This window comes from Zingiber officinale, chromosome 1B (genome assembly GCF_018446385.1).
Source record: "Zingiber officinale cultivar Zhangliang chromosome 1B, Zo_v1.1, whole genome shotgun sequence".
Lineage (NCBI taxonomy): Eukaryota > Viridiplantae > Streptophyta > Magnoliopsida > Zingiberales > Zingiberaceae > Zingiber > Zingiber officinale.
The window spans coordinates 131,680,501-131,702,770 of NC_055986.1; the positions used below are offsets into that span (position 1 = coordinate 131,680,501).

The following is a 22,270-nucleotide window of genomic DNA, read 5'->3' on the forward strand; positions in this document are numbered from 1 at the left end:
ATTGTATGACCAGAAACCTTGTGATAAAGGGTATCCTTACTTTCTACGACATTTGCTTGAAACGGAGGGAAATTCCCTACAAGGGACGCTAATTAGAGTTTGTGAGTTTTCCACATAACATATTAGGAAGTGATTTATGTAATCTAACGATTGTATGATTGGGGGGCCATTAGTGACAAAGGGTGACTCTTTAACCGATTTTCTAGATTACCTCTTCTTCTTAATGTCATACTATATCGTTAGGATGTAAATAGGATACTTTAGCGATTGTATAATCGAGGGGTCCTAGGGTAATCCTTTAATCAGACTTTCTAGAGTTACTGTTTTACTTAATGGCATTCGAACTTGGGTAAACTCTAGTGCAATCTTCGCGAGGTTGTGTCGGACTTTGGTTAGATGCTCTATAAGAATGTAAGCATGAAGTTAGGTAGATGAATAATGCATAGAGACATTAACTAGTATCATGTTGAAACCGAAATCCTAGGTCATCCCTAAATCTAACTTCACTATCTCACTCCGTTCACTAGCACTGACACTTTCCCTCTCTATTCTCTCTCTCTACTGTCTACTCTCTCCCTGCTCTCTCTTTCCTCCTCTCTCTCTTCTCTAAACGCCTTTCACTCTTTCTTAAGCGCTCGTGAATCAACTTTCGATTATCTAGATAACTCATATTGCAAAATCAAGTAGTGCTTAATTAACAATCTCTATAGGATCGATATTTTATTACTTGACGACAGAACCATGCACTTTCAGTTTCCCAACATCAAGTTTTTGGCACCATTGCTAGAGACTATTTCGATTAACATTAGTTGATTAGTATATGAGTTATTCTAAATTTGTTAATAGATTTTGCATTTTACTTATTTGTCTTTATTTCTATATTTTTATTTCTTGCAATTTAAATTCTGCATTTTAGTTTCTCTATTAATTGTGTTTTTCTAAGATTTAATGAGCACTAACATGTCAAACAGATCTTTAGGAGAATTTTTCGTACCCATTTTTGCAAGATTCAAATCTCCCATAGTGCGGCCTCAGATTGAAGCAGACAACTTCCAACTTAACCTAGAATTAATTTTCATAATACAAAAGTCATAAATTTGGAGGAGAAATTTCAGAGAACTCATACTTGCACCTTGAGGTATTTCTTGGATATTACAACATGGTGGGCTATGAAGAAGTTTTAGCAAATGTCATTCGATCGATGACATTCCCTTTCAGTATCAAGGATAAAGTAAGGACTTGATTGTATTATCTCCCTCCACAAAACATAATAAGTTGGGAATAATTAGAGCAGCGTTTCCTGAATTATTTTTCCCTCCAAGCAAAATGATGTACATGAGGAATTGCATCATAAATTTTGCTCATGCAAATGAAAAATCACTATTTGAAGCATGAGACAGATTTAAATGTTTATTAAGACTATTTATCCTTTTGAAGGCTGAGGAGATGGATTCTCCGATCTAGGATGAAGCTCCTTAACTATCCTGTGCATAATCAGACGATCCAACGAAGCGTTAGTGATCAAAAACCAAGTAAGGGATCCCTGGCAAGGCCTTTCGACGCTCAAGTTAGTGCCCCTGAAGAAGAACAATAGTGGGTGCGCGAATGAAGGTCTCAGATGCAAAAATTACGTACCTTACCAAAAGAAAGAATCCCCCCTTTTTATACCATCTCTCACAATCCCCGTGACTATGAGGTGGCTTCATGGATCATAGTTTGTTAGGTAGTTCCCTGAAGAACTTCCGAGAAATCTTTTTTGTACCCACAGATGTACCTCTTTTATCATTTATAACTTAAACCTTTTCTGAAGTCGTTGGAGGGAGATGTCATTATAGATGAATCATCAATGAGAAACCAGATAGACTCTAGAGGAGCTTCTAAAGGAATATTCCCCTACAATTATACCAGGTTGTTAAAATGCTGTCGGATGTTTGTCTGTTGAATATATCTCGGTCGGTTTGCAAGGCCGACAGTATTGCTTATCATTGTATTCTATCATAGTATCTCAGTCGGTCCATAAGGTTGGCCATATTGCTTGTCATTGTATCAATATGCCCTATCATATGTTAAATACTGTTGGGATCTGTTCTAATATAGTGCCTACAGTGTGCCAAAGCTTCATTCAAGAAGTCACATGATAGATTATGTATGTTATAACTTTATTTTAGAGACAAGATGACATTAAGTAACTAAAACTCGGTCAACCTGTGCCTGACCGAGTGAATATGCAAAGTTTTCTAAGGACAAGTGCCTTTAAGCTCACTCGGTCTTTACTCGACCGGGCGTACACGAAGAGTCTTGTGTTCGATCAGCCGTCATCTGGCTGATCTTATACTAAAAGCTTTATAAAGCCAAGTGTCTTTAAATCCGCCCGGTCTTTACCTGACTGGGTGTACACAGACAACCTTGTACTTGATCGACCTTTATCCGACTGATCTTATACTAAGACCTTTATAAGGCCAAGTGTCTTTAAGCTCGCCCGGACTTTACCCGCCTGGGTGTATATGGAGAGAGTCGTATGTTCGATGGACCTTCGTCTTGCCAATCTCACACTAAGAGTCATATAAGGCCATGTGTCTCTCAGTCCGTTCGGGCTTTACCCGCCTGGGTGTACACGGACAACCTTATATTCGATCAATCTTCATCCAACTGATCTTATATTAAGAACTTTATAAGACCATGTGTCTCTAAGTCTGTCTGGGCTTTACCTGTTCGGGCGTACATGGACAATCTTGTATTCGATCAGCCTTCATCCTGTCGATCTTATACTAAGACCTTTATAAGGCTAAGTTTCTTTATGTCCGCTCGATCTTTATTTGACTGAGCATACACAGATAGTCTTGTGTTCGATCGGCCTTCATCCGATCGATCTTATATTTTTGTGAGGCTAAGTGTTGTTAAGCCTGGTCAAGCCTTTGCCCGACCTGGCTTTCCTTGAATCCGGCCAGCCATTAACTGACCGAGCACACTACCCTTTTGTTTTCAGAGTAAAACCCTAAAATCTTTATATTCAACCAAATTCACACCCAGTTGTCCTTATCCGGACGTTCTACTGTGGGGTTGCATGGGCAAGATCTGAGAACTCTTTGACTACTACGTCATCCTCTAGATCCATTCGTTATGACTCATATCAACTATGTTCTCACCATGGTTTGGAAAGATGCTTAACAATACACATATTCAACATGGGGATTTTGTTCTCAAATAAGTCATTATTAGATTCATCTGTTGGAGGTTCTTTGATGAACAAAAGTTTAGACGAAACATATACATTAATTGATCGAGTGACATTGAACCTCTAAGAATGGTAAATTAGAAGTTGGATGGAATCTCCCCAGATAGCTCCTGAAGTGCGAGCAACTATCACGCAAAAATTTACGACCACCCATGTATAAAGAGGAAACTTCATCGAATTACGAAATGAGGAGTCAAAAAGAACAGAAACGTCTAGCACAGAATGTAATGTTACTTGGTTGACCAGTGGTGAGAACTTTAAAGAACTTTTGGAGAATGCTCGGTGTAGATACAAGGAGAATCATAGAATAAAAATAGAAAATCTAACCCCCATCACTTCAGAAAATGTCTATAGGCCACAAGCACCCTTCCCTCAACAGTTGGTCACACCAACACTGGACAAGCAATTTGGATCTCCGCCACTTAGTAAAAAGGGGGCTGAGGATAGGAATCAGAAATCCACTCTAATGTCACAACAAGATACTTTTGTACCACAAGATCCTTTCCCACAAAAGCAAGAGCCAATTTTGAGCGAAGACAAATTGAGCTGATTCTGTGATGATAATTTATTTGCATGTAAATTATTTAGATTAAATCAAGATGATGAATTTTCAAATGATGATGAATCAGCCACTTGCAACTTTATTGTACTACTTAATGATGAAGATTTTTCTAATGAGAATGATCAGTTTGAAGTTTCTTATCGAATTGTTGATTCTCCTAGTGATGAAATTGATCTTAGTGAATTATCTAACACTATATATGATGAAGTTAATGTTTTGAAAGGAAGTGTTGGGAACTGTGTTGTGGAAGCAGTATCTCATGAATCACTTTCTGTGTTCCCACAACCACTCGATATTATGGAAATTGTAAAAATTGAACATGTTATGGATCAATGTGTAAAGACTTATGCAGAAATAGTAGAGTCCCAAGAATCATCACCTTTAGTTGCACTAACACCTGAACTAGAGCCAGAACCATCATTTGATCTAGAAGAAGTCACATCCACTTGTTTGAAACTTTCAGGTATCTTTCAGTAATGTAAGGATAGTAATTATTATGATCTTTTGAAAAACTTCATAGAGGTATGTATGATTAAGTTTGTTGGGTGGGATTCCATTTTTGATAACTGCTTAACTAAACTTGATATGGTTTCAACTCTTATTTATTTAACATGTATGTGAGATGTATGTTTTCCTACTTACACTGAACCATCTCCAACCACCGGAAAGGACATTTAAGGAGACGAAGATGAATAGAGCAGTGATACACTACATTACTCTTATCACGATAACTCTCTTCATAATAATATGGGTCATTGGAAGGAAAGTCTGAAAGTATTCTACTCCGACCGAAGCCCAATTTAGATGAACTAAATAAGGGGTCAAGTTAATAACCTAAAACAAATACTTCTTGGGAGGCACCCCAAGTTCTTTCTTATTCACATTTCTCTTTTTCATAACCCAAACCATCTACTTAGTTTCTTGTCTATTACAAAGGATTCAAAGATTGAGAGAAGTGCGGCCACAAGGAGGGGTTAATGACTTAGGCGTTTGACACGCATCACCTAGTAACCTCTCTAAACTTTCCTCTATAACACATTTTGCAACTATTGAAGACATTGAAAATTTTAAGTCTAGGGAACTTGTAAATACTTTGGGTTATTAGTTAGTTTCATTATGTTTCTCTTTGCATAATAAATTTTTTTTCTAGCTTGCATCATGTCAATGTTTTGGATTCAAATAGAAGCACCCATCTATGCCTTGTCCATTAAGCAATATTTTGATGTGTTTAGTATTAGTATTATCATGTGGATACATTCTCTCATTTTTGGTGATTCATGTTTTCCTATCTAGTAATAAAATTTTATAGAAGCAATATTGAGTGATTTTTGTTTCACCATATGCCTACTTGATAATTTGACCATTACACTTTACTTTTGAATTATTTCCGAAAGGTTGATTTAATACAAGATAGTTTTGATTCATTTTATTGGACTAGTACCATGGGGACCATAGGTGATCCTTTCTCACAATTTTAGTCACTGGATCATGCTCGATTTATGATAACTCATTTGGAAAAATCAAAATCTCAAATGACAGGAAGGAAAAGAAAAGAAAATATTCGAGATAAAATAAAAATGTTTGAGTGAAAGAAAATTGAAAATAAAATATTTTGAGTGATAATAGTGGGATAGAAAACAGTTGTCGTGGGTGAAAATGATAATATGCCCCTTTGAGACCGAGTTAATTTATCAGGAAAATGTTTATCCATTTCTCTCAACACCAAACATACCTTTGAGACTTTGTACTGGGAAAAAGGGAACAAGCCTTGAGTATGGAAAGTAAGTGTCTAACGCTGGAAACTTTGAGAACACAATTAAATGACGACTTGACTTAGGGAGGAACTTGAAACCTTAGGAACAAACTATGCACTATACACTTAAGCTAGCTCGTTAGGCTTGGTGAAACTAATTTGATGTCTTTGCTTAAAGGTGATACTACTTGATAGGATTAGATGAACTTATTAAAGTTTAGGAGATATGAATTAACATGCATTCTTGATATTGATGGTTGCTTGAGGACAAACAAAGGTTCAGTCTGGGGGATTTTATGAGAGTGAAGTATATAGAGTTTTATTATGTTTTCATGTTATTATAGATCAACTTTGCATGTATAAATTCAATGATATTTTACTTTTTTGCTTCTTTATTATGATTCTTTACTCTAGATACTTCTTTCGTGTAATTTTTGATGACTGGAGTGAAGATTGGAATAAAATGGGGAGTGAAATGGCCAAGCTAAGGAAGCCATGTTCTACCTGTTGGTGCAGTGAGCACCAGATGATCGAACCTGAGTTTTGTTTATGGCAAAGAGCTCAAAGTTAAGTGGTGGTGTTATCTAACAAAGTTCATGGAGCTTGCAGGAAAGTCCTAAGTGATACTTAGGCAAAAGTCCTAGCTGCAGTTAGGCAGGTGAAAACCCTAGGGGGTGGTAACCCTAGGTCATAGGGGGTGGTAACCCTATGCGGAAAGTCTTGGCAGGTCGATGGCTTCAGGCAAAAGTCCTAGGGGGTGGTAACCCTAGGTGAAAAGTCCTGGTGTTGCGAACCAGGTGAAAGTCTGGACTAGCCGGGAAGCGGATGTCCAGCAGAAAGTCCGGAAGCGTCGAGTGCTGAGCAAAAGTCCAGTCGATCTGGAGGATCGCACTGGCAACAGGTAAATCTCCTGAGTGGAGTAGGTGAGGACGCGTTCCCCGTAGAGGGAACAATAGGCGTCGGGTCGACCTAGGGTTTCCGGTTGGAAACCTGAAGTCAGACCCGGACAGTTCGAATGCTGTCAAAACTTTTATCATTCATTATGTTTCTGTGCTAACTTTGTTTTGCAGGGTATGTGTTTGGGACTAACACATTTTGCAGGAACAAAGGAGCAAGTTACAACTCGGATGAACAGTGTCCGAGGCGCCTCCATGGAGCTTGGAGGCGCCTCGGGTGCGAACCAGGAAAAGCCAGCGCAGAAGGTTGGAGGCGCCTTAGATGAAGTTCAAGGCGCCTTGGGTCGAAGGTTGAAGGCGCCTTGGGTAGGCTGAAGGCGCCTTGAACTGGATGAAGTTCGACCAAGTCTGTGCTGATCTCCGCGGCTGACTCGGCTGTTCAAGGCGCCTTGGTGAACAGTAGAAGGCGCCTTGAACACCCTTTATAAGGGGTTTCGACCAGCAGCTCTGTACAACAACTTCCAAGCAATCTTTCTGCTACAAGCTGCTCACGAGACGATCCCGAAGTGCTGCTACGAGACACCGACGACCCGGAGCTCCGAAATCTTCAGATTACGATATTGTCGTCGGTATAACTGTACTTTTTCATTATACTTAACTGTAATACTTGTACTCTTGTCGAGCTTATAGTTGTTGCCCACGGAAAGCGATCAAGGATCGCGGGCCTTCGAGTAGGAGTCGTCACAGGCTCCGAACGAAGTAAATTCTCTTGTCTTTCTGTGTGTTTGTTTACTTTCCGCTGCGTTACTTCTCCGATAGTTTTTACGATTCCGATAATAGAACGATTTTAGCCACGAGCGCTATTCACCCCCCCTCTAGCGCGTCTCGATCCAACACTACCATGGGTGGTCGTGCCACTGGGCACAACCTGTGGCAGCTTCGGTTGGCCCGCCACTGGTGATCATGCTCGTTGGTACGACCCATGGCGAGTTCTGCGTCCCTGCCACGAGCGACCCGTGCTCACCTTTACTGTCATGCCACGGGTGACCCGTGCCCAGTGACATGAGTCGTGGCGTTTCAAATCCAAAATCTAGAGCATAACACGGGTGCCTATACCCAGTAACACGAGCCATGTCACGCGACTGTCTTTAACGCCTATATAAGTGGATTCATCATATTGGAAAGAGGATCTTCGGATGGGGGCTCCGCCCCCTTCCTTGGAGAAGGGTTATCCCCTCTTGGGGGAACCCTAAAGTTTCCATATTCATCATCCATCTACCTCTGGAGAAAGGAAGTATTCCAAAGACGTTGACAAACTCCTCGATAATCATTTCTTCTTCTTCTTCCTCAAATTTGGGTTTATAAGTATGTTTGATTTTGTGTCTTTAGTTTGTAAATCCTTCACAATGAGTAGATCTCCAAATCTAGGAGTAGGAAGTAGTTATGATGTAATATAATGCATGAACTATATATTTGAATATTTTTCTTATGCTATAATATGTTTATTGACAAGTTCTATGTGTGTTGTGCCTTGTATGTGTTTGAAGAAATTTGTGTGAGGAACAAATACATGTAGATGTAGAGTTTTGTTCACCGTGTAGAGGAGGTGCTTTGGATTGTATGACCAGGAATCCTGTGATAGAGGATATCCTTACTTTCTATGACATCCTCTTGAAACGGAGATAAATTTCCTACAAGGGAAGCTAATTAAAATTTGTGAGTTTTTTCCATATTAATGTTAGGAAGTGATTTGCATAATCTAGTGATTGTATGATGAGGGGCCCTTAGTTACAAGGATGACCCTTTAACCGAACTTTTTAGATATCTCTTCTACTCAATGTCATAATTTATTGTTAGGAAGTAAATAGCATAGCTTTAGCGATTGTATGATTGAGAGGTCTTAGGATAATCCTTTAACCAAACTTTTTAGAGTTATTATTTTACTTAATAATGTTAGAACTTGGGTAAACTCTCCGATACAATCTTCGCAGGGTTGTGCTTGGTTAGATGCCTTACAAGAATGTAAGCATGGAGTTAGGTAGATGAACAATGCATAGTGATATTAACTAGCATCGTAAAAAAACTGAAATCCTAGGTCATCCCCAAATCCAACTTCGCCATCTCCCTCCGTTCACTAGCGCTCACACTCTTTCCCCCCCCTCTCTCTCTCTATTGTCTACTCTCTCTTGCCTCTCTCTTTCTCTTCTCTAAATGTCTCTCTATCTTTTGCAAGTGCTCGTGAGCCAACTTTTGATTGTCCAGATAACTCTCCGTATGAAATCTGTTAGTATTTAGTCAACAGTCCCTATGAGATCAATGTTTTATTACTTAATGACAGACCATGCACTTGCGGTTTCCAGATATCATAATGTCATGAGTGAGATTTGAACCGTCGTTATCTAGAGAACTTATTTCATTTTTTGATATAAGGGAATTACATTTTGGTACCCTATAGTTTGAAGAAAATACATTTCGATTGTCATTCTTTTAGAAAACTACATCACGGTCCTTAGAAGTTAAAATTTGCAACAACCCAGTCCCTACAAACATTCATCATCAGCTTAATTTTTGACGTCTTAACAAAATTTTTTGATTGATAAAACTACTCTCGTGGTACATTAGACATGTTTTGTAATACTTATTGTATGTTATATTTGGTTAGATTTGCCTAAACTTTTCAACATCTCAGTTCTTGCATCCTAAAAGAAGCACAGAGCATTGAGTGAAGAACTACATTGCGGAGTGCAAGTATTTGATTATAGCAGTTTGCACATTAACAAGATTTCAATCAGACGAAGATTTTTAATTTGGTGGAAAGGTAATGCTTATGTTTCAATCAGATTTAGGGGGAAAATTTAGGATTCGAGTTTGTTAAAATTTAGGATTCGAGTTTGTTAAAATGATGACACCATTTCATTGTTGTAAGTTACATAAATGGAGTACTCTTTCTATAATAATGCTACAATCGATAACTTGCAATTTGAAAACATCTCTTGTGTTTGTGGTAGAAAGAAAACTATTTTGGTGTCAAAATCTAAAAAAACAAAAAAAAAATCTAGGTAGGGTGCGACGGAGGTGGTTGCCTAAGGCAGGCGACCAACTCTGCCTTCTTCTCGCATTCTAGATCGGCTACGACGAAGGTGGTTGCCTTCGACCGGCTGGGGTGGATCTGAGCCTTCTCCTTTTCGTCATAGACCAGCGTAGGAGGTCTCTTTTTTATCGCGTTCACCTCTAAGCGAGGGTTTTTTTTTAGCGGACCTTGCTTTTGATTTGACCATCTCGACGTAGCATTGCCAAGCGGCCAACTGGTCACCCTTGACTTCGCTTACCTTGTCGTCCACCATGAATTTGATCTTCTGGCAAAAGGTGGATACCACCGCTCGGAATTCATTGAGTGCTAGTCAGCCCATTATGACATTGTAGGCCAACGACAACACTTCATTGCCTATGAATCCTTAGAGTGGAGTCGTAATGGGCAGCAAATCGCTCCGATCGATTTGCAGCTGATCAAACGCCTTCTTGAATATGATATTCATTGAGCTCCCTGTGTCCACAAAAATTCAATAAATAACGTAGTTAGTGATTACCGCACGGATGATTAGCGCGTCGTCATGAGGGATCTCCACTCCCTCTAGGCCCCTCGGGCTGAAGCTGATCTCTGGTCCTTTGACCCTCTCTTTGTTATAGCCAACAGGGTGGATTTCAAGTCGCCGAGTGTGCGACTTCCTCACACGATTGGAATCACCGCCGGTTGGCCCTTCGACGATCATTCCTATTTCTCCCCGAGCGACATTGCTCCTATTCTCCTCCTCTTGAGCCGAAGGCCTACTCCGTTCGGTAGGTGCTCTGGCAGGACTTGGGTTGTTCCCTCGCTAGGGTTGATGATGGCGCTGCTCGATCATTGCCCTTTCTTCTTCCCTTCGTCCGGTTGATCGGTGCTTGTGTCTCCGCTCAAGAGATGGTGACCGACGGCAATACCCCCTCGAGGTCAGCCTACTGGCTATCGACGTCAGGTCATAGCAGTCCTGGGTATTGTGTGTTGCCGACTGATGGAAGGAACAAAACATCGGCGTCCATATTTTTTCCTTTGTTGCACGACATACGTCCTGGGTTCATGGTGTGGCTAGGCTCCTCCCGATAAGGCCCCTTAAGGAGTTGATGGCTGCTCTGCTGCCGTCGTTCAGACGCTCCTGCGGGCTCGGAGGGCATCTCCCTCCTCCTTATCGCTTGGGTTTCCTTCACGTTGATGTATTTGGTGACCTTCTTTTTGCAGGTGGCCAAAGTCCCTCGACAGCTTTCGGATGAGCGATCGGAAGAATTCTCCTTTGGTGAGCCCTTGGGTGAAGGTGTTCACCAACACGTCCAAGGGGACCGCTGGGATGTCCATAGCCACCTGATTGAAGTGCTGGATGTAGACCCTCAATGCTTCTCTAGGCCCTTGCTTCAGCAAGAATAAATTCACGCTCGCCTTCTGGTGGTGGCGGCTGCTCGTGAAGTGGTGAAGGAATGCTGCCCAAAAGTCCTTGAATCTGTGGATTGTTCGTCCGACAATCTCTTGAACCAGCGTTGTGCCGATCCGGCGAGAGTAGTGAGGAAGATTCGACACTTAACTCCATTAGTGTACCGATGAAGCGTGACCGCATTGTCAAATTTGGCCAAGTGATCGTTTGGGTCCATGGTTCTGTTATACTCTTCGATTGCCAGCGGAGTGTAGTGCTTTGGCAGAAGGTCATTCAGAATCCCCTCCAAAAAATGTTGATTGATCCGCTCGGGCGAATCATTCTCCCTGGGTTCCTTCTCTTTCCTTGCGTCCTGAACAGGTGCATCGTTTGAGGAAGACCCCCAATCCTTGTCCGCTCGGCTCCGTTCCTCCGATGGGGCCCTGAACAGTGCTCGGTGGAAGGGGATAGGCGCATTGGGCGCTTCCCCATTTGTGCCAGCCGACTTCTTGCTATTATCCCGAGTAGATACTTGGTCTGCTCGGTCTCCGTGTTCAGCTGGTCGACCAGCAGCCGATGTTGCGAGATCTTGCGCTTGGCATTCGACTAGCTCCTGTTATTGTTGCTGCTCCACTATCTTGCCTGCTTGGGCTTGTACCAGCATGTCGAGCTCCTCTTGTGTCAGCGTCACCATTGTGAATCGTCCAGTATCTTCCATCTTCTCATTCGGATGCAGGTTACGTTCCCACAGACGATGCCAAAATGATCTTGTCGGAAAGCGTGAAGCTGGGGATGTGGTGACTTTGTTGACCGACAGAAGAGCTCGTCCCGCTCTGCAAAACAAGTAACGTTAGTATCATGCTAAGAAAGGAATCTCCGGCGTTGGCCCTGCAACGCTCAAGTCAGTCACCGGAATGTGGAGAAAAGTGGACCAACTGTAGAATGATGTGCAAACAGTAGATAACGCGTACCTCCGTCGGTGATGGACCCTCCTTTATATAGAGCTCTGGTGGGCGACGTGCGCACTTCTCAAGGTATGACACGCTCTCTAATATGCCCCACGAAAGGGCTTGTCAGGAAAGTACCTCTAACACCATATCTTAACAGGGCATGCATATCCCTGACAAGACAGTAGAAACTTCCGTCGTACAATTCGTCTGTCGACCATGTCTTGTGTCAGCGGCACTACTTCCTAAAAGAATGTCGAGAGATACTACAGTGGTCCCGCTGTTGGGTCGAGCGAGGGTAGCCACTCGGTCGGGACTCCTCCGCTCCGTCCATGGCCAGGTCCTGCTGCTTGGTTGAGCGGGGTAGTCGCTCGGTCGAGACCCCTGCGCTCTGTCAACCTCAGTGGCTCTTATATGCGATGGTTTTGTAGCACCTGCCTTTCCCCGTTCAGACAAGCTATCCGGTCTCTCTCGACGTCCCGCAGCTTCGTATCAAGCGTCGACTCTTACGCATCATCCCGAGCTAGATTGGAGGTCTGTTCGGACTTGTCTCCCATCGATCGGGGCCTGACTATCTGACCGACCATTGTCATTATTCTCCGTTCAACCCTTCAATATTCGGATGTTGATCACTTTATCTCTACCCTAATAATTAACCGATAAGCATCATTCCATTGTCGCATCAAATACCTTTCTAAGTCTCCGAATACTAGACTTTAGCTACAATCCATAGGTATGCCAGTGAGCAGTTTGTGTGTATAAGAATTTTTATTTTCTTTGAGTGTTTGCTGGAGCGATAAAGATAAAAAGTCACATACATTTTTTTCTGGTTTATTCCGAAGATAAAAGGTATATGTTTTATTTTTTTAAAAAAATAATATTTTAGTGTAAGAGGGTTGTTTTTTTGTTTTTTTTTTTTTTTTTTTTTTTTTTTTTTTTATGTTTTCATGACTTTCCATCAATTTGTATTAACGTTATTCATGTATAGAAACCGCGATATAATTTTCTGGAAGTATGAACATCGTGATATATTTTCTCTAAACTACAGGGGAATATAATTCCCTCTTCAGAGTTTTGCAGTTCGAAAAATATTTTTTCTTGTTGAGAGTAGATGAAAATCGATTAAGCCGGATAACGTATTTCCACCCATCATATGCGGATCCTCTGAATTGGATCCGTAATCTTATCGGAGTTTCATATTCGTAAATATCTTCTGCCGTTATGGATTAACAAAAAAAAAAAACTTTTCAGTATATTTTCTACCCCTCGCCCAGTAGCTTCGTTTTTCCGGTCGCTCAGTCTCCTCTGAAAACCCTAATAATTCCCGCCACATCTACTGTTCTTCCCGCCGACGTCGAACCCTCAGGAGGCGAAGACCCCCTCCCGCGGCCAAGTACGAGTGGAAAGAAGAATAGAGAATGGCGAAAGACGAGGAGGAATTTCGAGGTGAGATGGAGGAGCGATTGATCAACGAGGAGTACAAGATATGGAAGAAGAACACGCCTTTCCTGTACGACCTCGTGATCACTCACGCCCTTGAGTGGCCCTCACTCACCGTGCAATGGCTCCCCGACCGCGACGAGCCCGCTGGCAAGGACTACTCCGTGCAGAAGATGATCCTCGGCACGCACACCTCCGACAACGAGCCCAATTATCTCATGCTCGCTCAAGTTCAGCTCCCCCTCGAGGACGCGGAGTACGACGCGCGCCAGTACGATGACGAGCACGGCGAGATCGGCGGCTTTGGCTCCGCCGGAGGAAAGGTGGTTTTGGTTTCAGATCCATGAGTCTCTTCCCTAACAAACCGCTTTTTTTTTCTTTCTTTTTCATCGACTGATCCCAAAATAACTGCTAATTCCTTCTCTTCTAAATAGTAAACAACTATGCCTTTTGGGCAACAATGTTCAGCCATCTTGCTGTGCATTCTAAAGCAGGGAGCAAGAATGTCCCATCGTGCTAGGCAAAACCATCTTTTTAAAATAAGTGTGAGATGGTTTCCTTTGATGCATCATCCTTGTTGTAAATAACTCAATAAGATTCTAGATCTTGGAGGCCTTTCTTGTGTGGCAACTAGCAAATCCTTGCTGTTTAGCTTATGATGTGGAAGCAGCCATGTGAAAATTTTCACTTTGATTGCTACAAAGGAAGATCATATCATTGACTAATAGGCATCTAATCTTCTTCTATGATAGTGCAAAGAATATGCTGAAGAAACATAAAAGAAGCTACAATTTTGATGTTGTTGATAACATTTTTTTTAGTCGGTTTTCATTTTTTTAGTCTAAGGGTCGCTTAGCATGATTTTTTCTTCTGTTCGTTTTTTTTTAAATGACACGGTTTGAGTTCTAGGGTTTTGTCCAAGGATTGTTTGTTTACTTGTTCTTCAAAATTATCACTCTCATCTAGTTTTTGTTTGGCTAATTATCACCCACAGAGCAGTTTTAGAAAGCAGTTCCGAAGAATTTCCTTAAATATGTTTTGAGCATTCATTGGTTTTCATTTTTTTTTTTTTGACGTACATGCTCCATTTTACATTGTATAACTGTTGCCATTAAATGTTTCAAGAAGCAAATAATAATAATAATTCAGTTTCTCAGGCTATTATGTTGATGTTGCAGCACTTTATCTATGGTACATGAGAATTCCTCTGGTCCTTTTACACTCAATTAGTTTGTTTTCTGTTGTATCCAGGTTCAAATTGTTCAGCAAATAAATCATGAGGGAGAAGTTAATCGAGCTCGCTATATGCCTCAGAATCCCTTTATAATTGCAACAAAAACTGTTAGTGCCGAGGTTTATGTTTTTGACTACAGCAAACACCCATCAAAGCCTCCACTTGATGGTGCATGCAATCCTGATTTGAGGTTGAGGGGTCACAATTCTGAAGGATATGGTTTATCCTGGAGCCAGTTTAAGCAAGGGCACTTGTTGAGCGGCTCTGATGATGCTCAAATTTGTTTATGGGACATTAATGCTACTTCAAAAAATAAAACCCTTGACGCTCTTCAGATTTTTAAGGTTGCTGCTTTGGGTTTTATTAATGTCTATTTTTTTTTCTTTGATTGCCCTCTATTTTTTGATTCAGTATGGTTGTTTAATTCATATCTTATCATTTTCTATGATGGTTCATCATTTTTTATTGTATTGTTTGTCAGCAATGTTTTGAAGGTATTCCAACGAAGCTCATTAATGAGCCTTAACCTAGGAAATTTGCTAATAAATTGGTTACCATGAATGAGCTCATTAGATAGTCATTGCAGAAAATTAGTGATCATATATGAGATGCATAAGATGCAAAATAAAAAATAAAAATTGAGCACTGACTATGGAGTTTTTTAGTATTTTTTTTATCTACTATCACTTTAGTCTTCTTTTTCAGCTCCAATCACTTGATTATTTTTACAGTAACAAATTCTGTTCTTCAGGAGTGAGGGATGCCAGCTTAGCATTCTTGTTATTCAAGTATCCTACAGCGCAGGGAAGTTTCAAAATATTGCTTCTAGCATGAAAATACAATATAGATTGTGATGTTAGCCCATCCCCTCAACAACTTATGTAATAGGTTTATTTGCTAGCATCTTCATGGTTAAGATAAGTAGATTGAACACCAACTTGCTTTTGCCTAGAAACAACATGCCTCATTACTCCTCAAGGTGAACAACAATTTTGAATAATGACTATATAAATGGGTAACAAAGCAATAATGTGAAACCTTAACTTTCAACATCTGGGAACATGTGAATCAAGTAATGAGTGGCTCTGAAGATGCTCAAATTTGTTTGTGGGCATTAAATACTCTTCAGATTTTTAAGGTTGCTGCTTTAGGTTTATTAATGTCTTTTTTTCTCTTTGATTGCCTTTATTGTTTTGATTCAACACAGTTGTTCATCTATCATTTTCTATGATATGTCATCATTTTTCATTGTATTGTTTGTCAGCAATGTGTTTGAAGGGATTTCAAATAAGTTCCATGAGCCCTAACGTAGGAAATTTGGTAATTATTGTACATGGATTTTGATTGCTGAACTTACTATGATACTTTGTGCATTAGGTACACGATGGTGTTGTAGAAGATGTTGCTTGGCATTTAAGGCATGAATATTATTTTGGTTCAGTTGGTGATGATCATTATCTGCTCCTTTGGGATCTCCGAACAACAAATAACAAGCCAGTTAAATCAGTAATCGCTCATCAAGGTGAGGTGAGTTTCTTCTGTCAGAATGCTGGTACTTGAGTATTTAAAAAAATTCCAATTTTTTGTGTATATTTTAGCCTGATAGCTCCTGCTAATATCTATGTAGCATTAAGCTTTCTCTCACGGAAGATAAAAAAAAAACTTTCAAATTATTATTTTGTGTGTATCTGTGATGAAATATGCACCCTATCTTCAACATCTTCAAGATGTTTTCTGTTTCTGTGCTGGCAAGAGCTATGAAAATAAGATATTGTTGTATGTTATTATTATTTCAAAATACTCTGTTGAAACATAAAACTGACTTCTCAACAATGCCCACTTTAGTTTGCTCAATAATCTGGTTGATGAATTGGAAGAAGTTAACAAGAGAAATAAGCCAATATCTCAATCGTGTTTATAAACCTAAAATAATCTGCTTCTCACGCATTCTTGTTGTTTTAGCACACATCTTCTAGTTAACTTTTTCCCTTTTTAGTTGTTTTACCAAGTATATTTTATGTTATAATTATTTAATTTTCTAGTATAATATATTGAGTAATATGCTGAACATATTGATGGGCTAGATCAGTATATGCCTGAAGAACATAACAAGTCTGTAATATTTCCGTTTACTGAGATAAAATATTTCTTTATTATTTGGTTTTGCAAGATGCTATCTTTTCAGTTTTCAGATGATGTTTAATGTGATGATGCCTTTTTTTAGTAACTGTTGAATTAAGCATCATGTTCCTGAGCTCTTGTAAATGAGATTATTTATTATTCCTCTTGAAATGATATTTTGGCCTTGACTCAGTTCCTTGAAGGTAGTATGATTTAGGTTCTTCCTTTTAAACTTCTATTTATTTACTTGAACTTTTAAGACATGAGAGTTGTGTATTGAACTACTGATTTGTGGCAGGTCAACTGCCTAGCCTTCAATCCCTTCAATGAGTGGGTTGTTGCAACTGGGTCTACTGATAAAACTGTCAAGTTATTTGATCTTCGGAAGCTTGAAAGTGCACTGCATACATTGGACTGCCACAAGTATTTCTTTACGCTACACTTTTTTACTTTGTTATTTATACTTTTGGTATTGATTGGTTTGATTTTTTGTTTCAACTACTATACTGATTACTAACAAGGTTTATCTTGTGGTGTTGCAATTAGAGAGGAGGTTTTCCAAGTCGGTTGGAGTCCCAAAAATGAGACAATTCTAGCATCCTGCTGTCTTGGACGGAGGCTCATGGTGTGGGACCTCAGCAGGTAATTTTTAAAGCCTTAATGGAATGCAAAAATTATTTGTATTTTTTTCATGTTCTTAAACATTGTAATCCTTCTATAAACAGTCACTAGTAATCCATGTCTTGGAGTTTTTTTTTGAAGATTACACTGGATTCACTTTTGTCAGTTTGTTTTCGTCCTAGTTTTTTTTTTCATAATCATAATTGTCTACGGTAAAGTTATAAGATCACATGAGATCTTTGAGATTCATCTTGCTCACATCTATGATTGGATGATTGTGTTTTTGCCCTGATCTACTTAAAAGGAAAACAAACAGTTTGAATAATTTAGATGTGCCATGTGCCAAAGAATTTCAAGCATTTGATTATAAGTGATTTTTGCACATATTCTGATATTGTCATTTACTGAAGTTAATTTTAATCTGTGAAACGCCCTATTGTTCAGAACCATCCTCAGTTGCATTTGTCCAGAGTGATGACTGATTCTAATTACTTGATACACAGATTTATTTATTAAAGAACTGCTCTTATTAAATAGGTTACAGGCATCTCCTTTATCCACAATCCGACTTTGTTGGAGACCACCCGCCTGACATCTACTGGGACTTTATTTGATACTCGTGTATTTGAATTGCTTGCAGCTTCCCTCTATTGCAAACCCCCAATTTACGTAGTTTTTGAAATCGCAAAACTCTGTTGAAACGTTATCTTAACAGGATCGATGAGGAACAAACACCCGAGGATGCTGAGGATGGCCCACCAGAGTTGCTGTTCATCCACGGTGGCCACACCAGCAAGATCTCTGATTTCTCATGGAATCCCTGTGAAGATTGGGTGGTTGCGAGCGTTGCAGAAGACAACATCCTCCAAATTTGGCAAATGGCAGAAAACATATACCACGACGAAGATGATTTGCCTGGTGATGAACCTCCCAGAGCTTAGCAGCCGTATATATAACGCTAATTATGTCAAAAGGCTGGTATGGCAAATGTAACATCCTCCTAATGCACCTGCAGTCTACCATTGCTGTTGCTGCTCGTCTGCAGATTGCCTTTTCTGGCCAGTCTTGGATTTATGTTGGTACAAGTTCTAAGTTAAACTCTTAATTGCGTGAGTTTGTTGTGTAACGCAAGAAACGCTATAATTTGTGGAATTATTAGGATCTGATTTATAGAAGTATTTTTATTGCTAAATTTACATCCGAATATGTTCAAAAATAAATATTTTTAATCATGTATTTCATTGCATATCCGCATATCACAGGTCAGCGGCAAGCTCATAGTGTTCCCAGAAGATCTGGTATAAAGAAGGAACAGCAGCCAATGTTCAAACCTTTGGCTGGGACTCGCCATTAAAAAAAAAAAAAAGAAAAAACTAGTGGGAAAAGCAGGGAGAAGATAAACAATTTCTTATCATCGCATTCTTCGATCTGCACTAAAACATGGATGCAAGTTGTTGAGTTAATGATGGACTGGACGTGATCGTCATTGTTTTGACCTGGAACATCCTCCAGGAAGAAGGAACCTGAACTTATCAGCGTTCTCCAGCAAGTACGAAGGCAGATGCACTGCTGAAGCCGATTTGGGTGTCGGTCCCATCTTCTTGATCATCTCCTGGAACGTGTACTCTTCCGGCAACATGTCGAACAGGTCGTCGCCCTTGCAGATGATCCTCTGGATCCTCGACGGGTCCAGAAAGCTCGGCCGGCGCACGCGGTCGGCGTGGCTGTAGGCCGTCATCTTGAACACGAACTCCTCGATCTCCCGGAAGCAGAAGCTGCAGTGCCACCCGGCGTCGGCCAGCATCACGTCCGTCTGCCGCGAGTGGCGGTACCGCGTCCCTTGGTGGAACAACTGCGCCGTCGCACGCCAGCTGCTGTAGTCCACCGGGAACTCGAAGGAGTACGTGTAGTGCCTCAGCTCCAGGTGCATCACCGGCGGCACGCCGTCGCACCACCGTAGGAGCTCCACCGTCTCGGGGCTGGGAATCTCGTCGGCGTCCGCCATGATGACCACGTCCCCGGGGCCGATCCCCGAGGTGCGGAGCAGAGAGTTGAGCGCCACCCGCTGTTTGGCCTCCAGCCGGAACGGGTCGGTCCCCGGAATCGGGTCGGCCTGGCTCAGGAACGTCCCGTGGACGATCTTGGATCTCGCAAACTCGAACCGGTTGAGGTTGTCGGCGAAGAAGAGCGGCTTGGCGTTGCCGGTGAAGGTGACGTTGGCCTCCATGATCACGAATTTGTCGACCAAAGGGGCGAGCTCGCGGTAGCGGATCTCGAGCAGGTCGAGCTCATTGCTGAAGAGGATTGCGTCAAACACCCGGCGAGGGGAGGGGAGGGAGCTCCAGCCGTGGAGGTGGCAGAGGTGGTTCATGGGCAGGTCCCGCGCATAGTAGTGTGTTATGCGGGCGAACGGCCGCGGGGGCGCGTCCCATATAGGGCGGAGGAAGTAGGATATCTTCCGGCCGTGGAAGACGACAGATAAGACGAGCGCTGGGAGGAGGAGGAGGAGGAGGAGGAGGAGGGCCTTGTGATGGTGCTTCCTGTTGGCCATGGCGGCCAAAGGGGATTTCAAACCATGATCGATCTGCATCATCCGCAACGACACTACAGAAGGGGAAAAAGAATCGATCATTAGAAATGCAGCAACCGCAAGCTTTCTTCTACCTCCATCGCCAAGATCATCGAAGAACAGGAAACAAAAATAAGCTCTTTTTTCTAGGATTCAAGCTTTATCGTAATCCGACAAAAGTTCCACTAAAAAAACGAAGGTTGGATTCAAGAAAACACGTGACATCCGCCATTGTACTAACTTTAAAAAAAAAAAATTCAAATTTATGCAAATAAAAAAAAAAAAAATGAGGGAAATGCCCATCTATTTGCAATCACCTTCAACCAGCACATCGGAAAAAGGGGGATCTATCTGTCGCCTACGAAACGGCAAGAAGAAAGTAACGGCGCTCAACGATTGCGCAACAGAACGATTCGAACCTCTAAAAGAAATCTAGCATCATTTGCGCTTCGTCGATTGCTCGAAGCTAATGGCCCGACAATGTAGCGGTAGATTGGTACGAACGCCCTAATCGATTTGAAGAAGCATAACCGGGGAAGAAGAGCGCAAGGTAGAAACTAGAAACTCACCTCGGAAGATTATATCAACCGACCACGAGAAGGATGCTTCACGGCTTTTTACCAAAAGGAAAAAGGAGGCGGCTATTTTTTTTTATTTACCTACAAAGATAACCTAGTCAGCGGCTCGCCCCCAAGAAAATTAAAACAGTATTATTTTCTTTCTATTTTTCCGTCAACCTCCTAAATCTCCTCTCTTTCATCATTTTTAATATATCCCATATCTTTAAAAAAAAAAAAATTAAATATGTTCTCATATCAGGTCCATCATTGAATCTAATATGGTCCAATATCAGATCCAGATGAGTCTAATATTTTTCATATCAGGCTCAGCATGGGTCTTATATTTTCCTTATCAAATTCACATTGCATTGAAAAGAGAATAAAACTATTTTTTATGTTTTTTTTTGATAATTTTAAAAATTAAGATATATTTTTTTAGTAAATAAGAAAACATGGTTGTTCCTTTTTTAGTAAAAAACTTTTCCTTTTTTCCAATCGGGGTGTTCTTCTTCTGTTCATCTCTTGTGTCCTTGTTTAGGAGGTGGTTTGAATTTGTTTTTCTAAGTAAAATAAAATAAAATAAAATAAAAGATAAAAAAATGTCTAAAAAAAGATGCTTTTTCTATACCGTCAAAATAAAAATAAATAATAATTTTAAAAATGTCAACAAATTTTAAATCATCAGTTTCACCGACAATGAGTGACTAACTATGCGGCATGAATATCATAAACCCTAGTTCCCTAGGATGGTGCGGTAGTTGAAACATAGAGTGTTATCAAATGAGATTTTGAGATCAAAATTTGGCACATTTGAGTATATCTTTCCCCATGCCTTAGCCACATATATTAATGACTAGTAATCACCTGTAATTTACCTCCTTTTTGGACCAACAAATTACCCGTTTATTTTTTTACCACATGAATAACATAAACACTTAAACTAACGTAACCAAGAATGAGATATACATAAACCAATAAAATTGCCTGTGACAAGGTAAAAAACCCAAGGTAATGTATAGATGATTCCTAAGTAATAGCACATAATAAGACATGCATGATTTGATAGTTAACAATTTATTTTTTTAAAATTATCCATTGATATTTATCCTTTGGACAAAAATAGCCCTGGAGATTTATCAAATCTCAATCCGCTCTAAACCTACCGGCATGCCAAAGAGAGTTTGGGCAAGGCAGGAGATGGCGAGGTGTATGCCGCGGAAGGGGGAGCCAGGGAGGTCGAAGGGGATGACCATGAGGCCGACGTTGAAGAGGTTGTAGTCACGGATGGCTATGAGGCCGGGGGAGGTAGGGCCTTGCGAAGACAGTCTGCAAGGTCTCGAGGTTGAGATCGTGACAGAGGATGCGGAGAGGGATGGTTTTGGGGGAGGAGTCAGAGAGGGCGAGCCACTTGCAGATATGAGCTACGATGACTCTCTGTTGAATGTTGATGTAGGTGGAAAGGGTGCAACGGGTGAAATTGGGAGCGATGAGGTGGCAGAGGTCTTGTGCTTCTGGTCGCCGAAGGGGCGGATGTTGGCGAGCACCTTGTGGGATAGCTTGGTGGAGCGCATGAAGATGATGATCCTCACAAGGAAGTTGGCGGAGACACTGAGGTCATGGGTGAGGGTGACCTACTGTGACCAGATCATCCGTAGCGCGCTGCCAAGGAAAGGGACAACAATGAGGAGCTCCGGTAGCGGCCCTTTCTTGCGAAGATACGACACTGCTCCCACAAAAACAAGAAGGCCAAAGTGAAGAGGAGATAACGCCCGGATACTGACGTCACCCTATGAACTCTCTCTTGATCTCTTCTGTCCTAGTTCTCTCTCGAATTCTACTCAAACCCACTTTCGCTTCCCAAAAGATGGGAGTTTTTGCGATGATAGAGGACTT

The 22,270-nt window shown here is 41.0% G+C and overlaps 2 protein-coding genes across 3 annotated transcripts; one reads left to right on the top strand and one right to left on the bottom strand.

Annotated features, from left to right (window-relative positions):
• The first annotated feature begins 13,078 nt into the window (after positions 1-13,078).
• Positions 13,079-18,440, top strand: LOC121979767 (WD-40 repeat-containing protein MSI1). Its single transcript, XM_042531762.1, has 6 exons — positions 13,079-13,595; positions 14,524-14,850; positions 15,884-16,033; positions 16,926-17,050; positions 17,174-17,269; positions 17,964-18,440. The coding sequence occupies exons 1-6, from the start codon at positions 13,251-13,253 to the stop codon at positions 18,187-18,189; spliced, it is 1,269 nt and encodes a 422-aa protein (XP_042387696.1). The 5' UTR covers positions 13,079-13,250; the 3' UTR covers positions 18,190-18,440.
• A 36-nt stretch (positions 18,441-18,476) lies between these two features.
• LOC121979777 (beta-1,4-mannosyl-glycoprotein 4-beta-N-acetylglucosaminyltransferase-like) lies at positions 18,477-20,486 on the bottom strand. 2 transcript variants are annotated; one of them, XM_042531777.1, is made up of 2 exons: positions 20,387-20,486; positions 18,477-19,852 (listed from the first exon to the last, which is right to left on the bottom strand). In XM_042531777.1, the coding sequence occupies exon 2, from the start codon at positions 19,839-19,841 to the stop codon at positions 18,732-18,734; it is 1,110 nt and encodes a 369-aa protein (XP_042387711.1). In that variant the 5' UTR covers positions 19,842-19,852; positions 20,387-20,486; the 3' UTR covers positions 18,477-18,731. The 2 variants fall into 2 exon arrangements, with proteins under 2 accessions (XP_042387711.1, XP_042387705.1); XM_042531771.1 differs by lacking the exon at positions 20,387-20,486 and adding an exon at positions 20,135-20,373 and having other exon boundaries at positions 18,478-19,852.
• Between the last annotated feature and the right edge of the window lie 1,784 nt (positions 20,487-22,270).